The 15,917-nt window shown below is 36.7% G+C and overlaps 1 protein-coding gene and 1 long non-coding RNA gene across 2 annotated transcripts in view; both read right to left on the bottom strand.

Moving 5' to 3' along the window:
• Nucleotides 1-261: 261 nt before the first annotated feature.
• Nucleotides 262-3,649, bottom strand: LOC143258064 (uncharacterized). The gene is made up of 2 exons (XR_013032125.1): nt 3,160-3,649; nt 262-716 (listed from the first exon to the last, which is right to left on the bottom strand). It is a non-coding gene; the product is annotated as an uncharacterized LOC143258064 (long non-coding RNA).
• A 204-nt stretch (nt 3,650-3,853) lies between these two features.
• The window catches only part of LOC143258063 (uncharacterized), a 35,542-nt gene continuing 23,478 nt past the window's right edge, over nt 3,854-15,917 (bottom strand). The window contains exon 5 of the mRNA XM_076517085.1: nt 3,854-4,578. Coding sequence (XP_076373200.1) covers nt 4,030-4,578 — 549 coding nt within the window. The 3' untranslated portion in view covers nt 3,854-4,029. The remainder of the gene's footprint in view (nt 4,579-15,917) is intronic.

The following is a 15,917-nucleotide window of genomic DNA, read 5'->3' as shown; positions in this document are numbered from 1 at the left end:
GGTAGTGTTGTAGATAGTTCGTACACTATTACAGAACACGGTAAGTAATCGGTTAGGCGTCCTTTTCAAATAGACGGATTCTTTGAAACGTTAATTAATCGTAATACCACAAAACTATAATTTTGATCGTTTTTTTGTGTTTTTTTAAAATAAATATTATTATTAATATTATGCCAAAAGAAACAATAAACAAATAAGTACGTCGGAAAAATCCACGTGCTCAAAAAAACAGGTAGTGTGCAGTTCAACGAATACCAGCTTTGCAGAATGAAGTGTCAGTACAAATTACGAATATAATCCAACTAACGATTTAAATATTTCACACATTCAAGTCCTCATGAAATTACTTAACACGATAAAACACAGTCGTGTTCCGGTATGTTTATTAAATTATGGTCACTTTCTCAGAGACTATTTAACGCTTGACCGTGTTCTCGAAAACTGGTCTCTCTTCTCGTGGACTTTTTTTTAGACATGACCAACTCTCACCCTTGAATTCAGTTACGCACTTTCAACGATATCTTTTAAGAGAAAAATAGTTTTATTGGACTAGATCTCCAGACGTCACAAGTAATTACAGTACGACACGAGAACGTTCCCGAGCTTTCGTCTCGTATCCACGATATGTTACGTTGATGACACAAGGTTATGGGCGGTTGTATGAAAAAGGAAACACTGGTCCGTTATTCTTGGCAGACAACAGGAACAAACGGGAACTGGAAATATAAAAATATCCAACAATTAGCCTTACCGAGATCACTAACTATATAATAACATAATATTAAATTAAAACAAGTTAGTCCTAAACAAGCGATAACTTCAACTGTTCTGCAAAATTTTCAATTCATAAAATATACTATAATAAACGTTCCTGTCGTAATTACCAACTGACTTTCATCACATATAGGGGTCGCTTTGATGATATTTCGATTTCAGAAATTCCCAAACGTGAAAACATTTTAATCGATCTGGTAAGCGGGAAAACAAGCCGAAACACCGTTTGTCAGCTCTATAGATCTTTCTGCGGATGTTACTTAAAACTAACATTTATTTTTTGCTGTAATAAAATTAAAAGTCTTTATCACCAATAAAACAAACGCTCAATGGTTAATTTTGAGAAATTACATAAACTGTTGGCCAAAATCTTAAGGCCAATGAACATAAAGAAAAAATATGCATTTTGCGTTGTTAGACTTAACCACTTACTTGAGTAGAGCTTCGAAAGATGAAAATAAAAAAAGGGAAAATAGAAATATTTTTTTTTTTATCATTTAATAGGAAAAATGTGGACACTATGAAATTAGCCTAAATACTAGCTGGTCAAAAGTTTAAGACCACACCAAAAAGAAGTCCTAAACAGGGTAGGAAATGCCCAACAAGAGGTCTCAGTAGTGAGTTGCACGGCCGTCATTGCGAATAACTTCAAACATTCGCTTTGGCATGGTCGATATAAACGTTTCCAGAAGGCTGGCTGGAATGTTATACCAAGTGGTGAAGATGGCTTCACTAAGATCATACACTGTTTGGAATTGACGTCCATTTCTATAGACTTCCCTTGCCATCCACCCGAAATGTTTTCAATGAGATTCAGTTCTGGCAAACACGCTGGATGGTCAAAATAATCACGTTATTCGCCATGAAAAATGCCCTTTGTCCTGCGGGTATTGTAGATTGCAGCATTGTCCTGTTGAAAGATCCAGTCATTTCCACACAAGCAAGGGCCTTCAGTCAATAAGGATGCTCTCTCCAACATGCTAATGTAGCCAGCTGCTGTTTGACGCCCCTGTATAATCTGAAGTTGCATTGTTCCATGGAAGGAGAAAGCACCCCAGATCATGATGGAACTTCCTCTACTGTGTCGTGTAGAAAATGTCTCCTGTAAGATATCCTTATCGTGCCAGTAACGATGGAAGCCATATGGACCATCCAGTTTAAATTTTTTTCATCAGAGAACAAAACCTTCTTCCACTTTTCTACATCCCATGTTTGGTGCTTCTCAGCAAAGTTTAACCGAGCTGTTTTGTGGTGGGGAAGGAGGTGTGGCCTTTTAAGACGTATACGGATTTTAAAGCCTTTCTCTGATGCTGTCTTATTGTTCTTGAGCTGCATTCTACGTCCATAAGGGCCTTAATCTGGTTCGACGATTGGCTGATGTCTTGCTGGACAACCTGTCGAATCCTCCTGCTCAACGCCGGCAAAATTTTCTTGGGCCAACCAGTCGAAATTCTCTTTCCGTATCTCTCAGGGTCTTTTAAGAAATTTGCAACTGCAGTTTTACTCCGCCAAATCTCACCAGCGACAGCACGTTGAGAGAGACGTTGCTTTTGCAGCTGGACAATTCTGCCGCGTTCAAACTCTGTCAACTTTTTAGCCTTTACCATGTTTTTACCCAATGTAACACAGGAGATATCAGTGGGAGATGTTGACGACGCTAATACTTGAACACAAATGACTAAATTACCGATTAACGCTTCGTTTCAGTATGGTCTTAAACTTTTAACCAGCTAGTATTTAGGCTAATTTCATAGTGTTTACATTTTCCCTATTAAATGCTAAAAACGTTTTTTATTTTTATTTTCCCTTTTCTCATTTTCATCTTTCGAAGCTCTACCCAAATAAGTGGTTGAGTCTAACAACGCAAAATGCATATTTTTTCTTCATGTTCATTGGCTTTAAGATTTTGGCCAGCAGTGTATAGTATTTTAAATCCTGTCAGGTTTATAGCAACCCACTTATACTGGTTAATAGTGGATTGGACGTGGCCTGTTGGTTAGTGCACTTGGACCGTGAATTCTAAAGTTGATGGTTCGGAACACGTAAAAGAAGTCTTAGTATTAGGTTACACAAAAGTAGCCTCAGAGTTGGCAGTGAGTGCTGTTCCTTCTAGTCTACAAGCTCAAAATTAGGGATGTATATGCGTAAAAAGCCTTTTTTGTGGTTCTGTGCGAAACTTCTGAATAGAACAAGTTACAGAAGAGCACGTGGTTTTAAAAGTATTCTTGTTTTATTTTAACTGTTAGACTTCATAAGATACATTGAAGAAATGTTACTTAGATACAGTTTGAATTACTACAACCATCACCGTACTAATAATGTAACGTTTAGTAAACTGGGATAAACTATCAATTAGTTTTGGTAATCTTACAAACATCTACATACACCATGAGGTCACATCTACTGGGCACTTGTTGACTTTTGAGTGTGAAACCAGGAGGACTGAACAGTTGAGCCAAACTACCAGAGTAATGAGGAGTAATACGTGTGGGGGCTGTTGATGTTAAGATCTTCTCCATGCAATGTTGCCCGACGAATGAAAGACTGTCAAAAAATAGGTACATTAGATACAATATCACTTTTGTTTCATCCACAGAAGCAAGCTTCATCAGGATGATAAATGTTATTAATGTAACCACTGTCCGAAGGAAACTGCTGTTGTTTTCCACCCCTATCACTATAGATCACCATTAAACTTACACTTACAGAGGCTCTATTTAACCTCACCTTGTATCGCACTGTTAATGTATTCTGATATGTAAAATGTTATCACACAGTTAATATATTCTGAAATTTCAGATGTTATCACACAGTTAATATGTTCTGATATGTACCACTATGTTAATGTGTCCTGATGTGATGTGACATGACATTATTCATAACACAGCTACATGATGTGATATTACATTACTTATAACACAGGTATATGATGTAACATGACATTACTTATAACACAGGTACATGATGTGACATTACTTATAACACAGGTGTATGATGTGACATGACATCATTAGTGTCTTGTGTCGTAACTTTAAGATGATTACTTTAAAGAAACACATAATAATTAACCCTAAGAGCATTACACTTTTAGTACGTTTATTTTATGTTATTATGACCCGAGCGCAGTTTTCAGTATATTTAAAAAGTGATAATTTAGTAATATGCATATTATTTGATATTTACGTAAGATAATGTTTCGTAAGATTTACATAATGGTTTCTTTTAAGGATTATTGACTATTTTCTCGAAGTCCATTTACTTTTCAGAAAAAGAAGGTATTAGTGTAGAAGGTCGGACGGGACACAAACTGGGGGTCTTTCCGTCTTCACTAAGAGAAGGTCTTTCAACACTAAGGAGGAAGTCTTCCGGCTGCTGGGGACGACTAGCGCCATCTGCGGAGTGCTCAGAGGAATCGTCACACTGTCCAGACCTGTCAGGTTGAGGACCAGTTGACGAGAGGGCGCGAGGAAGTGAGGGTTGACTCTTTAATACTTCAGTGAGTCCAGCAGGGATTTTACTGACGTTTCGAATTCCTTGTTCTAGTTCTTGTGAAGTATTTGAACTTCTGACAGATGGCGTTTCGTTATCTTCATTAATTTGTTGTTCATCCTCGTTCTTGTCTTTAGGTCCATGGTCCATTTCTTCTTGTGAAGTATTTGAACTTCTGACAGAAGGCGTTTCGTTATCTTCATTAATCTGTTGTTCACCCTCGTTCTTGTCTTTAGGTCCTGGGTCTATTTCTTCTTGTTCCTTTCGCAATTTTTCAGATTTTCGCCACTTGGCTCTTCGGTTCTGAAACCAGACCTTAAAAGCATAGCATAAATAAATGTTAATTAAACTGTTATAGAAGTGTATATGTGGACAGCCAATCTAATGTTATTTTACAAAAACAAAACATTGTTCATATGATCGCTTACCTAGGAACCTAATCTCTAGGTAGACCTAGACCTCTTACAACAACATACCAATCACCCAGGAACCTAATCTCTAGGTAGACCTAGACCTCTTACAACAACATACCAATCACCAAGGAACCTAATCTCTAGGTAGACCTAGACCTCTTACAACAACATACTAATCACCAAGGAACCTAATCTCTAGGTAGACCTAGACTCTTACAACAACACACTAATCACCAGGAAACTAATCTCTAGGTAGACCTAGACCTCTTACAACAACATACTAATCACCCAGGAACCTAATCTCTAGGTAGACCTAGACCTCTTACAACAACATACTAATCACCAAGGAACCTAATCTCTAGGTAGACCTAGACCTCTTACAACAACATACTAATCACCAAGGAACCTAATTTCTAGGTAGACCTAGACTCTTACAACAACATATTAATCACCAAGGAACCTAATCTCTAGGTAGACCCAGACTCTTACAACAACATACTAATCACCCAGGAACCTAATCTCTAGGTAGACCTAGACCTCTTACAACAACATACTAATCACCCAGGAACCTAATCTCTAGGTAGACCTAGACTCTTACAACAACATACTAATCACCCAGGAACCTAATTTCTAGGTAGACCTAGACTCTTACAACAACATATTAATCACCAAGGAACCTAATCTCTAGATAGACCTAGACTCTTACAACAACATACTAATCACCCAGGAACCTAATCTCTAGGTAGACCTAGACCTCTTACAACAACATACTAATCACCCAGGAACCTAATCTCTAGGTAGACCTAGACCTCTTACAACAACACACTAATCACCAAGGAACCTAATCTCTAGGTAGACCTAGACTCTTACAACAACATACTAATCACCCAGGAACCTAATCTCTAGGTAGACCTAGACTCTTACAACAACATACTAATCACCCAGGAACCTAATCTCTAGGTAGACCTAGACTCTTACAACAACATACCAATCACCAAGGAACCTAATCTCTAGGTAGACCTAGACCTCTTACAACAACATACTAATCACCAAGGAACCTAATCTCTAGGTAGACCTAGACTCTTACAACAACACACTAATCACCAGGAAACTAATCTCTAGGTAGACCTAGACCTCTTACAACAACATACTAATCACCCAGGAACCTAATCTCTAGGTAGACCTAGACCTCTTACAACAACATACTAATCACCAAGGAACCTAATCTCTAGGTAGACCTAGACCTCTTACAACAACATACTAATCACCAAGGAACCTAATTTCTAGGTAGACCTAGACTCTTACAACAACATATTAATCACCAAGGAACCTAATCTCTAGGTAGACCCAGACTCTTACAACAACATACTAATCACCCAGGAACCTAATCTCTAGGTAGACCTAGACCTCTTACAACAACATACTAATCACCCAGGAACCTAATCTCTAGGTAGACCTAGACTCTTACAACAACATACTAATCACCCAGGAACCTAATTTCTAGGTAGACCTAGACTCTTACAACAACATATTAATCACCAAGGAACCTAATCTCTAGATAGACCTAGACTCTTACAACAACATACTAATCACCCAGGAACCTAATCTCTAGGTAGACCTAGACCTCTTACAACAACATACTAATCACCCAGGAACCTAATCTCTAGGTAGACCTAGACCTCTTACAACAACACACTAATCACCAAGGAACCTAATCTCTAGGTAGACCTAGACTCTTACAACAACATACTAATCACCCAGGAACCTAATCTCTAGGTAGACCTAGACTCTTACAACAACATACTAATCACCCAGGAACCTAATCTCTAGGTAGACCTAGACTCTTACAACAACATACCAATCACCAAGGAACCTAATCTCTAGGTAGACCTAGACCTCTTACAACTACATACTAATCACCCAGGAACCTAATCTATAGGTAGACCTAGACTCTTACAACAACATACTAATCACCAAGGAACCTAATCTCTAGGTAGACCTAGACCTCTTACAACAACATACTAATCACCAAGAAACCTAATCTCTAGGTAGACCTAGACCTCTTACAACAACATACCAATCACCCAGGAACCTAATCTCTAGGTAGACCTAGACCTCTTACAACAACATACTAATCACCAAGGAACCTAATCTATAGGTAGACCTAGACTCTTACAACAACATACTAATCACCCAGGAAACTAATCTCTAGGTAGACCTAGACCTCTTACAACAACATACTAATCTTTAGCCTACCCTCAAATTGAAATTACTTTAGGCAGGAGTAGAATAAATTAATCTATGAGATCTATGGTCGTGGTCAGGGTCAGAAACACCAATAGAAAGTTTCGTGGTCAGATAACACACCAATAGAAAGTTTTGTGGTCAAATACGCCAACATAAAGTTTTGTGGTCAAATACACCAATAGAAAGTTTCGTGGTCAGATAATACACCAATAGAAAGTTTCGTGGTCAGATAATACACCAACAGAAAGTTTCGTGGTCAGATAATACATCAAAAGAAAGTTTCGTGGTCAGATAACACACCAATAGAAAGTTTCGTGATCAGATAACACACCAATAGAAAGTTTCGTGATCAGATAACACACCAATAGAAAGTTTTGTGGTAAAATACGCCAACATAAAGTTTCGTGGTCAGATAACACACCAATAGAAAGTTTCGTGATCAGATAACACACAACAGAAGGTTTCGTGATCAGATAATACACCAATAGAAAGTTTAGTGGTCAGATAATACATCAAAAGAAAGTTTCGTGGTCAGATAACACACCAATAGAAAGTTTCGTGATCAGATAACACACCAATAGAAAGTTTCGTGATCAGATAACACACCAATAGAAGGTTTTGTGGTAAAATACGCCAACATAAAGTTTTGTGGTCATATACATCAATAGAAAGTTTCATGGTCAGATAATACACCAATAGAAAGTTTCGTGGTCAGATAATACACCAATAGAAAGTTTCGTGGTCAGATAATACACCAATAGAAAGTTTCGTGGTCAGAAACACCAATAGAAAGTTTCGTGGTCAGATAACACACCAATAGAAAGTTTCGTGATCAGATAACACACCAATAGGAAGTTTTGTGGTCAAATACGCCAACATAAAGTTTTGTGGTCAAATACACCAATAGAAAGTTTCGTGGTCAGATAATACACCAATAGAAAGTTTGGTGGTCAGATAATACACCAACAGAAAGTTTCGTGGTCAGATAATACATCAAAAGAAAGTTTCGTGGTCAGATAACACACCAATAGAAAGTTTCGTGATCAGATAACACACAATAGAAAGTTTCGTGATCAGATAATACACCAATAGAAAGTTTGGTGGTCAGATAATACACCAACAGAAAGTTTCGTGGTCAGATAATACACCAATAGAAAGTTTAGTGGTCAGATAATACATCAAAAGAAAGTTTCGTGGTCAGATAACACACCAATAGAAAGTTTCGTGATCAGATAACACACCAATAGAAAGTTTTGTGGTAAAATACGCCAACATAAAGTTTTGTGGTCATATACATCAATAGAAAGTTTCATGGTCAGATAATACACCAATAGAAAGTTTCGTGGTCAGATAATACACCAATAGAAAGTTTCGTGGTCAGATAATACACCAATAGAAAGTTTCGTGGTCAGAAACACCAATAGAAAGTTTCGTGGTCAGATAACACACCAATAGAAAGTTTCGTGATCAGATAACACACCAATAGGAAGTTTTGTGGTCAAATACGCCAACATAAAGTTTTGTGGTCAAATACACCAATAGAAAGTTTCGTGGTCAGATAATACACCAATAGAAAGTTTCGTGGTCAGATAATACACCAACAGAAAGTTTCGTGGTCAGATAATACATCAAAAGAAAGTTTCGTGGTCAGATAACACACCAATAGAAAGTTTCGTGATCAGATAACACACCAATAGAAAGTTTTGTGGTAAAATACGCCAACATAAAGTTTTGTTGTCATATACATCAATAGAAAGTTTCATGGTCAGATAATACACCAATAGAAAGTTTCGTGGTCAGATAATACACTAATATAAAGTTTTGTGGTCAGATAATACACTAATAGAAAGTTTAGTGGTCAGATAAACCAATAAAAAGTTTTGTGGTCAGATACATCAATAGAAAGTTTCATGGTCAGATAATACACCAATAGAAAGTTTCGTGGTCAGATAATACACTAATAGAAAGTTTTGTGGTCAGATAATACACTAATAGAAAGTTTAGTGGTCAGATAAACCAATAAAAAGTTTTGTGGTCAGATACATCAATAGAAAGTTTCATGGTCAGATAATACACCAATAGAAAGTTTCGTGGTCAGATAATACACTAATAGAAAGTTTTGTGGTCAGATAATACACTAATAGAAAGTTTAGTGGTCAGATAAACCAATAAAAAGTTTTGTGGTCAGATACATCAATAGAAAGTTTCATGGTCAGATAATACACCAATAGAAAGTTTCGTGGTCAGATAATACACTAATAGAAAGTTTTGTGGTCAGATAAACCAATAAAAAGTTTTGTGGTCAGATAATACACCAATAGAAAGTTTCATGGCCAGATACACCAATAGAAAATTTTGACATCATGAGGCCAAAACTGTAATCAGATTTGATATTGGTCAAGAGATAACGGAGATATTACCTGAAAATTTGTACTTGAAAAACAAGCAAACACTAAAAGCCGTTCTATGAGTCATTATAGCGAAACCAAAAATCTGAAAACATAACGATCGAGAAAAATGAATATAAACAGTGATGTTATAACCGGTGAAAATAATAATGGTGAAATGTTAACATTCATATAACTTATTACAGAGTTTAAGTTCAAGATTCTTATTAAAATCTACCAATAGGTTTGAAGAAAGACAGCGAGACAAGCTGATAGAGAAATAGGTAGATTCAGAAATGTTTCCTTATTTATATATTAACATGAGAAGTTAAAAAAAAACAATTGAGAGGTTAAAACCAAAAGCAATTAAAAGATATGAGTAGCGGTTTTAACTGTAGTTAAAAACGTGCTAAAATACCATTAAAAGAAATCTTATGTAATTTTATACTTTAAAGAAAACGAAAGTCCTAAGAGGAGTTAACGTTGACATACTTTACTTATTTAGATAACAGAGGACGCTAGTTTAGAAAACAGTATGGATCTCGCGCGCGCACATAATTCACAAGATAGCTTTAACATAATTTGCAGAATCGTAAATATTTCTTTCGTCTGTTTTGTTATTTTTTTCTCTTAACTCATTTCAGCAGTTGGTGGAAAGTTTTAATAAATAAACAATAATTATTTGTTTCAACATAAACAGCGAAAAAACATGAAACGTTTGCACAGATAACGAATTATTTTCTATTCTTAGACCACTGAGGTTGTTTGAAGACCTACATATTTGTATTCTTTTGTTTGTTTCACCAACTTTCGTTAAAAATAAAGACATTAATATATTGTTGAAGGGATTTCTTTTGTATGTTTCATCAACTTCCATTTAAATAAAGACATTAATATATTATTAGAAGGATTCTCTTTTGTATATTTCATCAACTTCCGTTCAAAATAAAAACATTACGATATTATTGGAAGGATTCTTTTTTGTAAGTATCACCAACTTCCGTTGAAAATAAAGATATTAAAATATTATTCAAGGGATCCCTTTTCTATGTTTAACAAATTTCCATTAAAAATAAAGACATTAATATATTGCTGGAGGGATTCGTTTTGTATATTTCATCAACTTCCGTTCATAATAAAGACATTAATATATTATTCAAGGGATTCCTTTTTGTATGTTTCACCAACTTTCGTTAAAAATAAAAACATTAATATATTATTCAAGGGATTCCTTTTGTATGTTTAACCAACTTCCATTAAAAATAAAGACATTAATATATTGTTGGAGGGATTCGTTTTGTATATTTCATCAACTTCCGTTCATAATAAAAACATTAATATATTATTGGAAGGATTATTTTTTGTAAGTTTTATCAACTTCCGTTAAAAATAAAGACATTAATATATTATTCAAGGGATTCTTTTTTGTATGGTCCACCAACTTCTGTTAAAAACAAAGACATTAAGATATTATTGGAAGGATTATTTTTGTATCTACATTCTTGCTCAAAAAAGATTGCTACATATTCGAAAAATATGATTTTTTTGGTCATTTATATCACTTTAAAACTAAATTCACTTTATCTATTACTCTTAAACTTTCAAGTTTTAGTTCTCTACTACTCTGAATTACCTGAGTTCATTTTGAGTCGGTTTAATACCTTGAACATAAGAGTGTTCTGAGACTTGTCCCAAACGCAGTATCTGGGGTGAGATATAAAAGCCAGGGAGTTTTGTATTACTTTTATAACATACTTGTTAGCGACGCGTTTTCAACTCTGTAAATAAGTTAAACATTATGCCAGATTCTACTAGCGTAGGTTTGAGAAATCAGATGGTTGCCTATGACAACGCTGGATTGAAACAAGGTAATATTGCAAGACTACGTGGTTTATCCAGGCAGAACGCCAACAGAGTTCTCAGAAGAAGAGCAGCAAACGGAAATGTGAGTCCCAGCAGACCTACGGGCCGTCCACGTGCCATTACAGCACGCGATGATCGCCGGACCCTCACCATTGCTCGTCGAAACTGTACGATGTCCTCCAGATCGATTGCTTCAGAGTTACGTGCGCAACAACTGATCCGGATTTCATGTCCGACGGTTGGTGCAAGCCGGATACAGAGCCAGACGGATAGTCAAGTAAACTGACAGCTAGACATAGAAACAACAGGCTGTAGTGAGCTCAGCGATACCGTAATCTGAGGATCGCACACTGGAATTGCAGTTTTTGGTGACGAATTCAAATTTCTGCTCTACCCCACTGATGGACCAATACGAGCCAACAGGCTTCCTGGAGAACAGATTAATGATAAAAATGTTCAACCCAACGTCACAGGAAACGGAGGTTCAGTGCACATCTGGGGTGCATTCTGTTCTGCAGCGGTCAGCCAGTTGGTCATTCTGGATCAAAACGACACTGGTGCTGTGTATCAGGATATCCTGGATCGCCACTTACTGCCATTTGCCCAGAGTATTTTCCAGGACAATTTCCGGCTGCAGCAGGACATTGCACTGGCTCATAATGCTCGCAATGTGCAAGATTTCTTGTGACAACGTGTTGTGTTGGTCCCAACCCGACAGAGTATCTCTGGGAGGAACTTCGCCGTGCAATAAGGAATATGAATGATCCCCTACAACAGTTAAGTCAAGCACTGACTGAAGAGTGGAACAGAATTCCAAATCAAAGACTCGTAACGTCAGTTGAGAGTATGCCACGCCGCCTAGCAGACATTATTGCAGCACGTGCGGGTACACATGTTATTGTTAGTTAGTTAGTTATTTTGAAATTCGCGCAAAGCTACTCGAGGGCTATCTGCGCTAACCGTCCCTAATTTAGCAGTGTAAAACTAGAGGGAAGGCAGCTAGGCATTACAACCCACCGCCAACTCTTGGACTACTTTTTTTTACCAACGAATAGTGGGATTGATCGTAACATTATAATGCCCCCACGGCTGAAAGGGCGAGCATGTTTGGTGCGACCGGGATTTGAACCCGCGACCCTCAGATTACGAGTTGAACGCCTTAACACACTTGGCCATGCCGGGCCTCCACACGTCACCGAGTTAAATATTCTGATGTGAATGAAATTGTTGCACGTTTACCGAAAGTTTTAGATTGATACTAAATATTTTCACAAAATGACGGTCTTATTTGTTTTTACTTAGAAGTGGAGAAAAAAATCCATTTCTGGTGGTACAGATCTTAAGTTCTACTGAGATTTCCATAAAAAAAGACATAACCATGAAATATTACACGAATATTTATGTTATAGACATACTTAACAATAATTACTAAAGGAAAGACATTGGACACATTAAAAACACAAGAACAATAACAGATAAGGGACAGATAAGCTCAAAATATAACAAGTAACAACCTTTTTGAGCACGAGTGTAGTTCACCAACTTCCGGTAAAAGTACAGATAATAAAATATTATTTTTAAACGAATTACCTTAAACTGGCTCTAAAAAATAAACATTATTCAATTTGGAACATGACAATAATTATATCTTCTTACCGTTACATGAATGTAGTCTATTACAGGCAGAAAGTTTACTTGAGTAAATATAGGATTCTCACTAGCGCATGTAAAATAAATCCCCAAAGTATCACTTAACTGACATATTATGACGTAGTCTTAGTTAAACAATTTCATTCGTCTTAACAATTTGTTGGTGTTTTTTTTCAGCACAAAGCCACACAGTGGAACATATACGTTGTGTATTAAAAGAATTTGTCGCAATTTGAGACACAGTGTTGCCCTCTACTGTTATTTTTCTAACTCGTTTTAAAATATATAAAAATATATTCTAGCATGGAACAAAATGTCAGTTATTAACAAATTCGGTAAGTACTGTGATTTAGGACAAAAACTGGTTTTAATCAATTAATTTTGTCAGATTTCGCAGGATGAAGCTAAGAACCAGAAACTATAAATAAAAACTACATTTAGATATGTTTCATTTCTTCGACACCTTATTCTCGTGAATAGCCTTCTAACAAACTAAGTGGGTAAATTTTGTTCTAGTTGGCGCCACCTTTCAGCTTACAGAAACTTCCCAGTTGTCACTCGTTTGGCGGGAACAAACACTTTACGCTACTAGAATTGACAAAGAAAAACGTCCTTACTGAAAAGTACAGATTATCGTTCCCTCGTCTCATTACGTGGTTTTCCTTGGTAGAAGTCACACATACAAGTTCTCCACCACAGCAGGTGGCAAACCAAATCTCCCTGTGTGTTGACCTCACGTGAAACAGTGGACTGATAGGGGCGAGAGTAATTGAAAATGACAAGAACGGCGATTAGTGGAGGTTTGGTGTCCACTCAGGGGACACAAAAGCTCAGCAAAGATCTTTTCTGCGACACCACCATATATCACCTGCGCCATATAGCGGTGAATTTTGCTCTCGCGTGGAACAGCTTAGAACGTGTTTCATTAGTCACTTTCTGCTGAAACGGAACTCGAATAATTATACATATGGTCAGATGAGTCACGGGTTCACCTCCATGGTATTTCACACTTCTCAGCTAATATCATGTATAAAGAAATATTGCAACTAAATTAAATATTTTCCTGGCCCAGCGAGGGTCGCTGGTTCGAATCCCCATCACACTAAACACGCTCGCCTTTTCAGCTGTGGGGGCGTTATAATATGATGGTCAATCCTAATATTCGTTGGTAAAAGAGCAGCCCAAAAGTTGGCGGTGGGTGGTGATGACTAGCTGCCTTCCCTCTAGTCTTACACTGCTAAATTAGGGACGACTAGCACAGATAGTCCTCGAGTAGCTTCGCGCGAAATTCAAACCAATCATATTTTCCCTTTTTTAAAAATTCAGCTTTGAGATATGAATCCTGATGACACACTAGGACTACTACTTAGAATATACAAGCCGAAAGACTATCAGAAACTATATTCTAAAACAGCCAAGTTGGGATAGCCAATTTCAGGCCCTGCGGCGGAGCTCTGGGTTTTGGAGATGAGAACTCGGATTCGAATCCGCAAGAGTGACAGTCAATCCCTTAGCATGGATGGTAGGTGGAAGGGTAACGGTCAGTAGCTCAAAATTACGGACAGCAGGAAATGACTTTAGTATCTTCGCCGTAAATAAATAAAATCTGACCTGTCTGAAAACATCTATGTTCAAAATCGGAAAACCTATGCTGGAAAGACAGCATTTTATTACTTCGTAAAACATGAAGTTTCTTGGCTAAGAAGATAAGCACCTATTTATAAACACCAAGTGTCTAGACTCAGAAGTTCACTGTTTCTTTATAAACACCAAGTGTCTAGACTCAGAAGTTCACTGTTTCTTTATAAACACAAAGTGTCTAGACTCAAAAGTTCACTGTTTCTTTATAAACACAAAGTGTCTAGACTCAAAAGTTCACTGTTTCTTTATAAACACCAAGTGTCTAGACTCAGAAGTTCACTGTTTCTTTATAAACACAAAGTGTCTAGACTCAGAAGTTCACTGTTTCTTTATAAACACAAAGTGTCTAGACACAGAAGTTCACTGTTTCCTTACAAACAGAAAATGACTAGACACAGAAGTTCACTGTTTCTATATAAACACAAAGTATCTAGACTCAAAAGAAGTTCACTGTTTCTTTATAAACACAAAGTGTCTAGACTCAAAGTTCACTGTTTCTTTATAAACACCAAGTGTCTAGACTCAGAAGTTCACTGTTTCTTTATAAACACAAAGTGTCTAGACTCAGAAGTTCACTGTTTCTTTATAAACACAAAGTGTCTAGACACAGAAGTTCACTGTTTCCTTACAAACAGAAAATGACTAGACACAGAAGTTCACTGTTTCTATATAAACACAAAGTGTCTAGACTCAAAAGTTCACTGTTTCTTTATAAACACAAAGTGTCTAGACTCAAAAGTTCACTGTTTCTTTATAAACACCAAGTGTCTAGACTCAGAAGTTCACTGTTTCTTTATAAACACAAAGTGTCTAGACTCAGAAGTTCACTGTTTCTTTATAAACACAAAGTGTCTAGACACAGAAGTTCACTGTTTCCTTACAAACAGAAAATGACTAGACACAGAAGTTCACTGTTTCTATATAAACACAAAGTATCTAGACTCAGAAGTTCACTGTTTCCTTACAAACAGAAAGTTTCTAGACTCAGAAGTTCACTGTTTCCTTACAAACAGAAAGTGTCTAGACACAGACGTTCACTGTTTCTTTATAAACACAAAGTGTCTAGACTCAAAAGTTCACTGTTTCTTTATAAACACAAAGTGTCTAGACTCAGAAGTTCACTGTTTCTTTATAAACACAAAGTGTCTAGACTCAGAAGTTCACTGTTTCTTTATAAACACAAAGTGTCTAGACACAGAAGTTCACTGTTTCCTTACAAACAGAAAATGACTAGACACAGAAGTTCACTGTTTCTTTATAAACACAAAGTATCTAGACTCAGAAGTTCACTGTTTCCTTACAAACAGAAAGTTTCTAGACTCAGAAGTTCACTGTTTCCTTACAAACAGAAAGTGTCTAGACACAGACGTTCACTGTTTCTTTATAAACACAAAGTGTCTAGACTCAAAAGTTCACTATTTCCTTACAAACAGAAAGTGTCTAGACACAGAAG

The sequence above is a fragment of the Tachypleus tridentatus genome, chromosome 7, assembly GCF_004210375.1.
Source record: "Tachypleus tridentatus isolate NWPU-2018 chromosome 7, ASM421037v1, whole genome shotgun sequence".
Lineage (NCBI taxonomy): Eukaryota > Metazoa > Arthropoda > Merostomata > Xiphosura > Limulidae > Tachypleus > Tachypleus tridentatus.
This window is presented reverse-complemented; position numbering and strand designations above follow the sequence as displayed.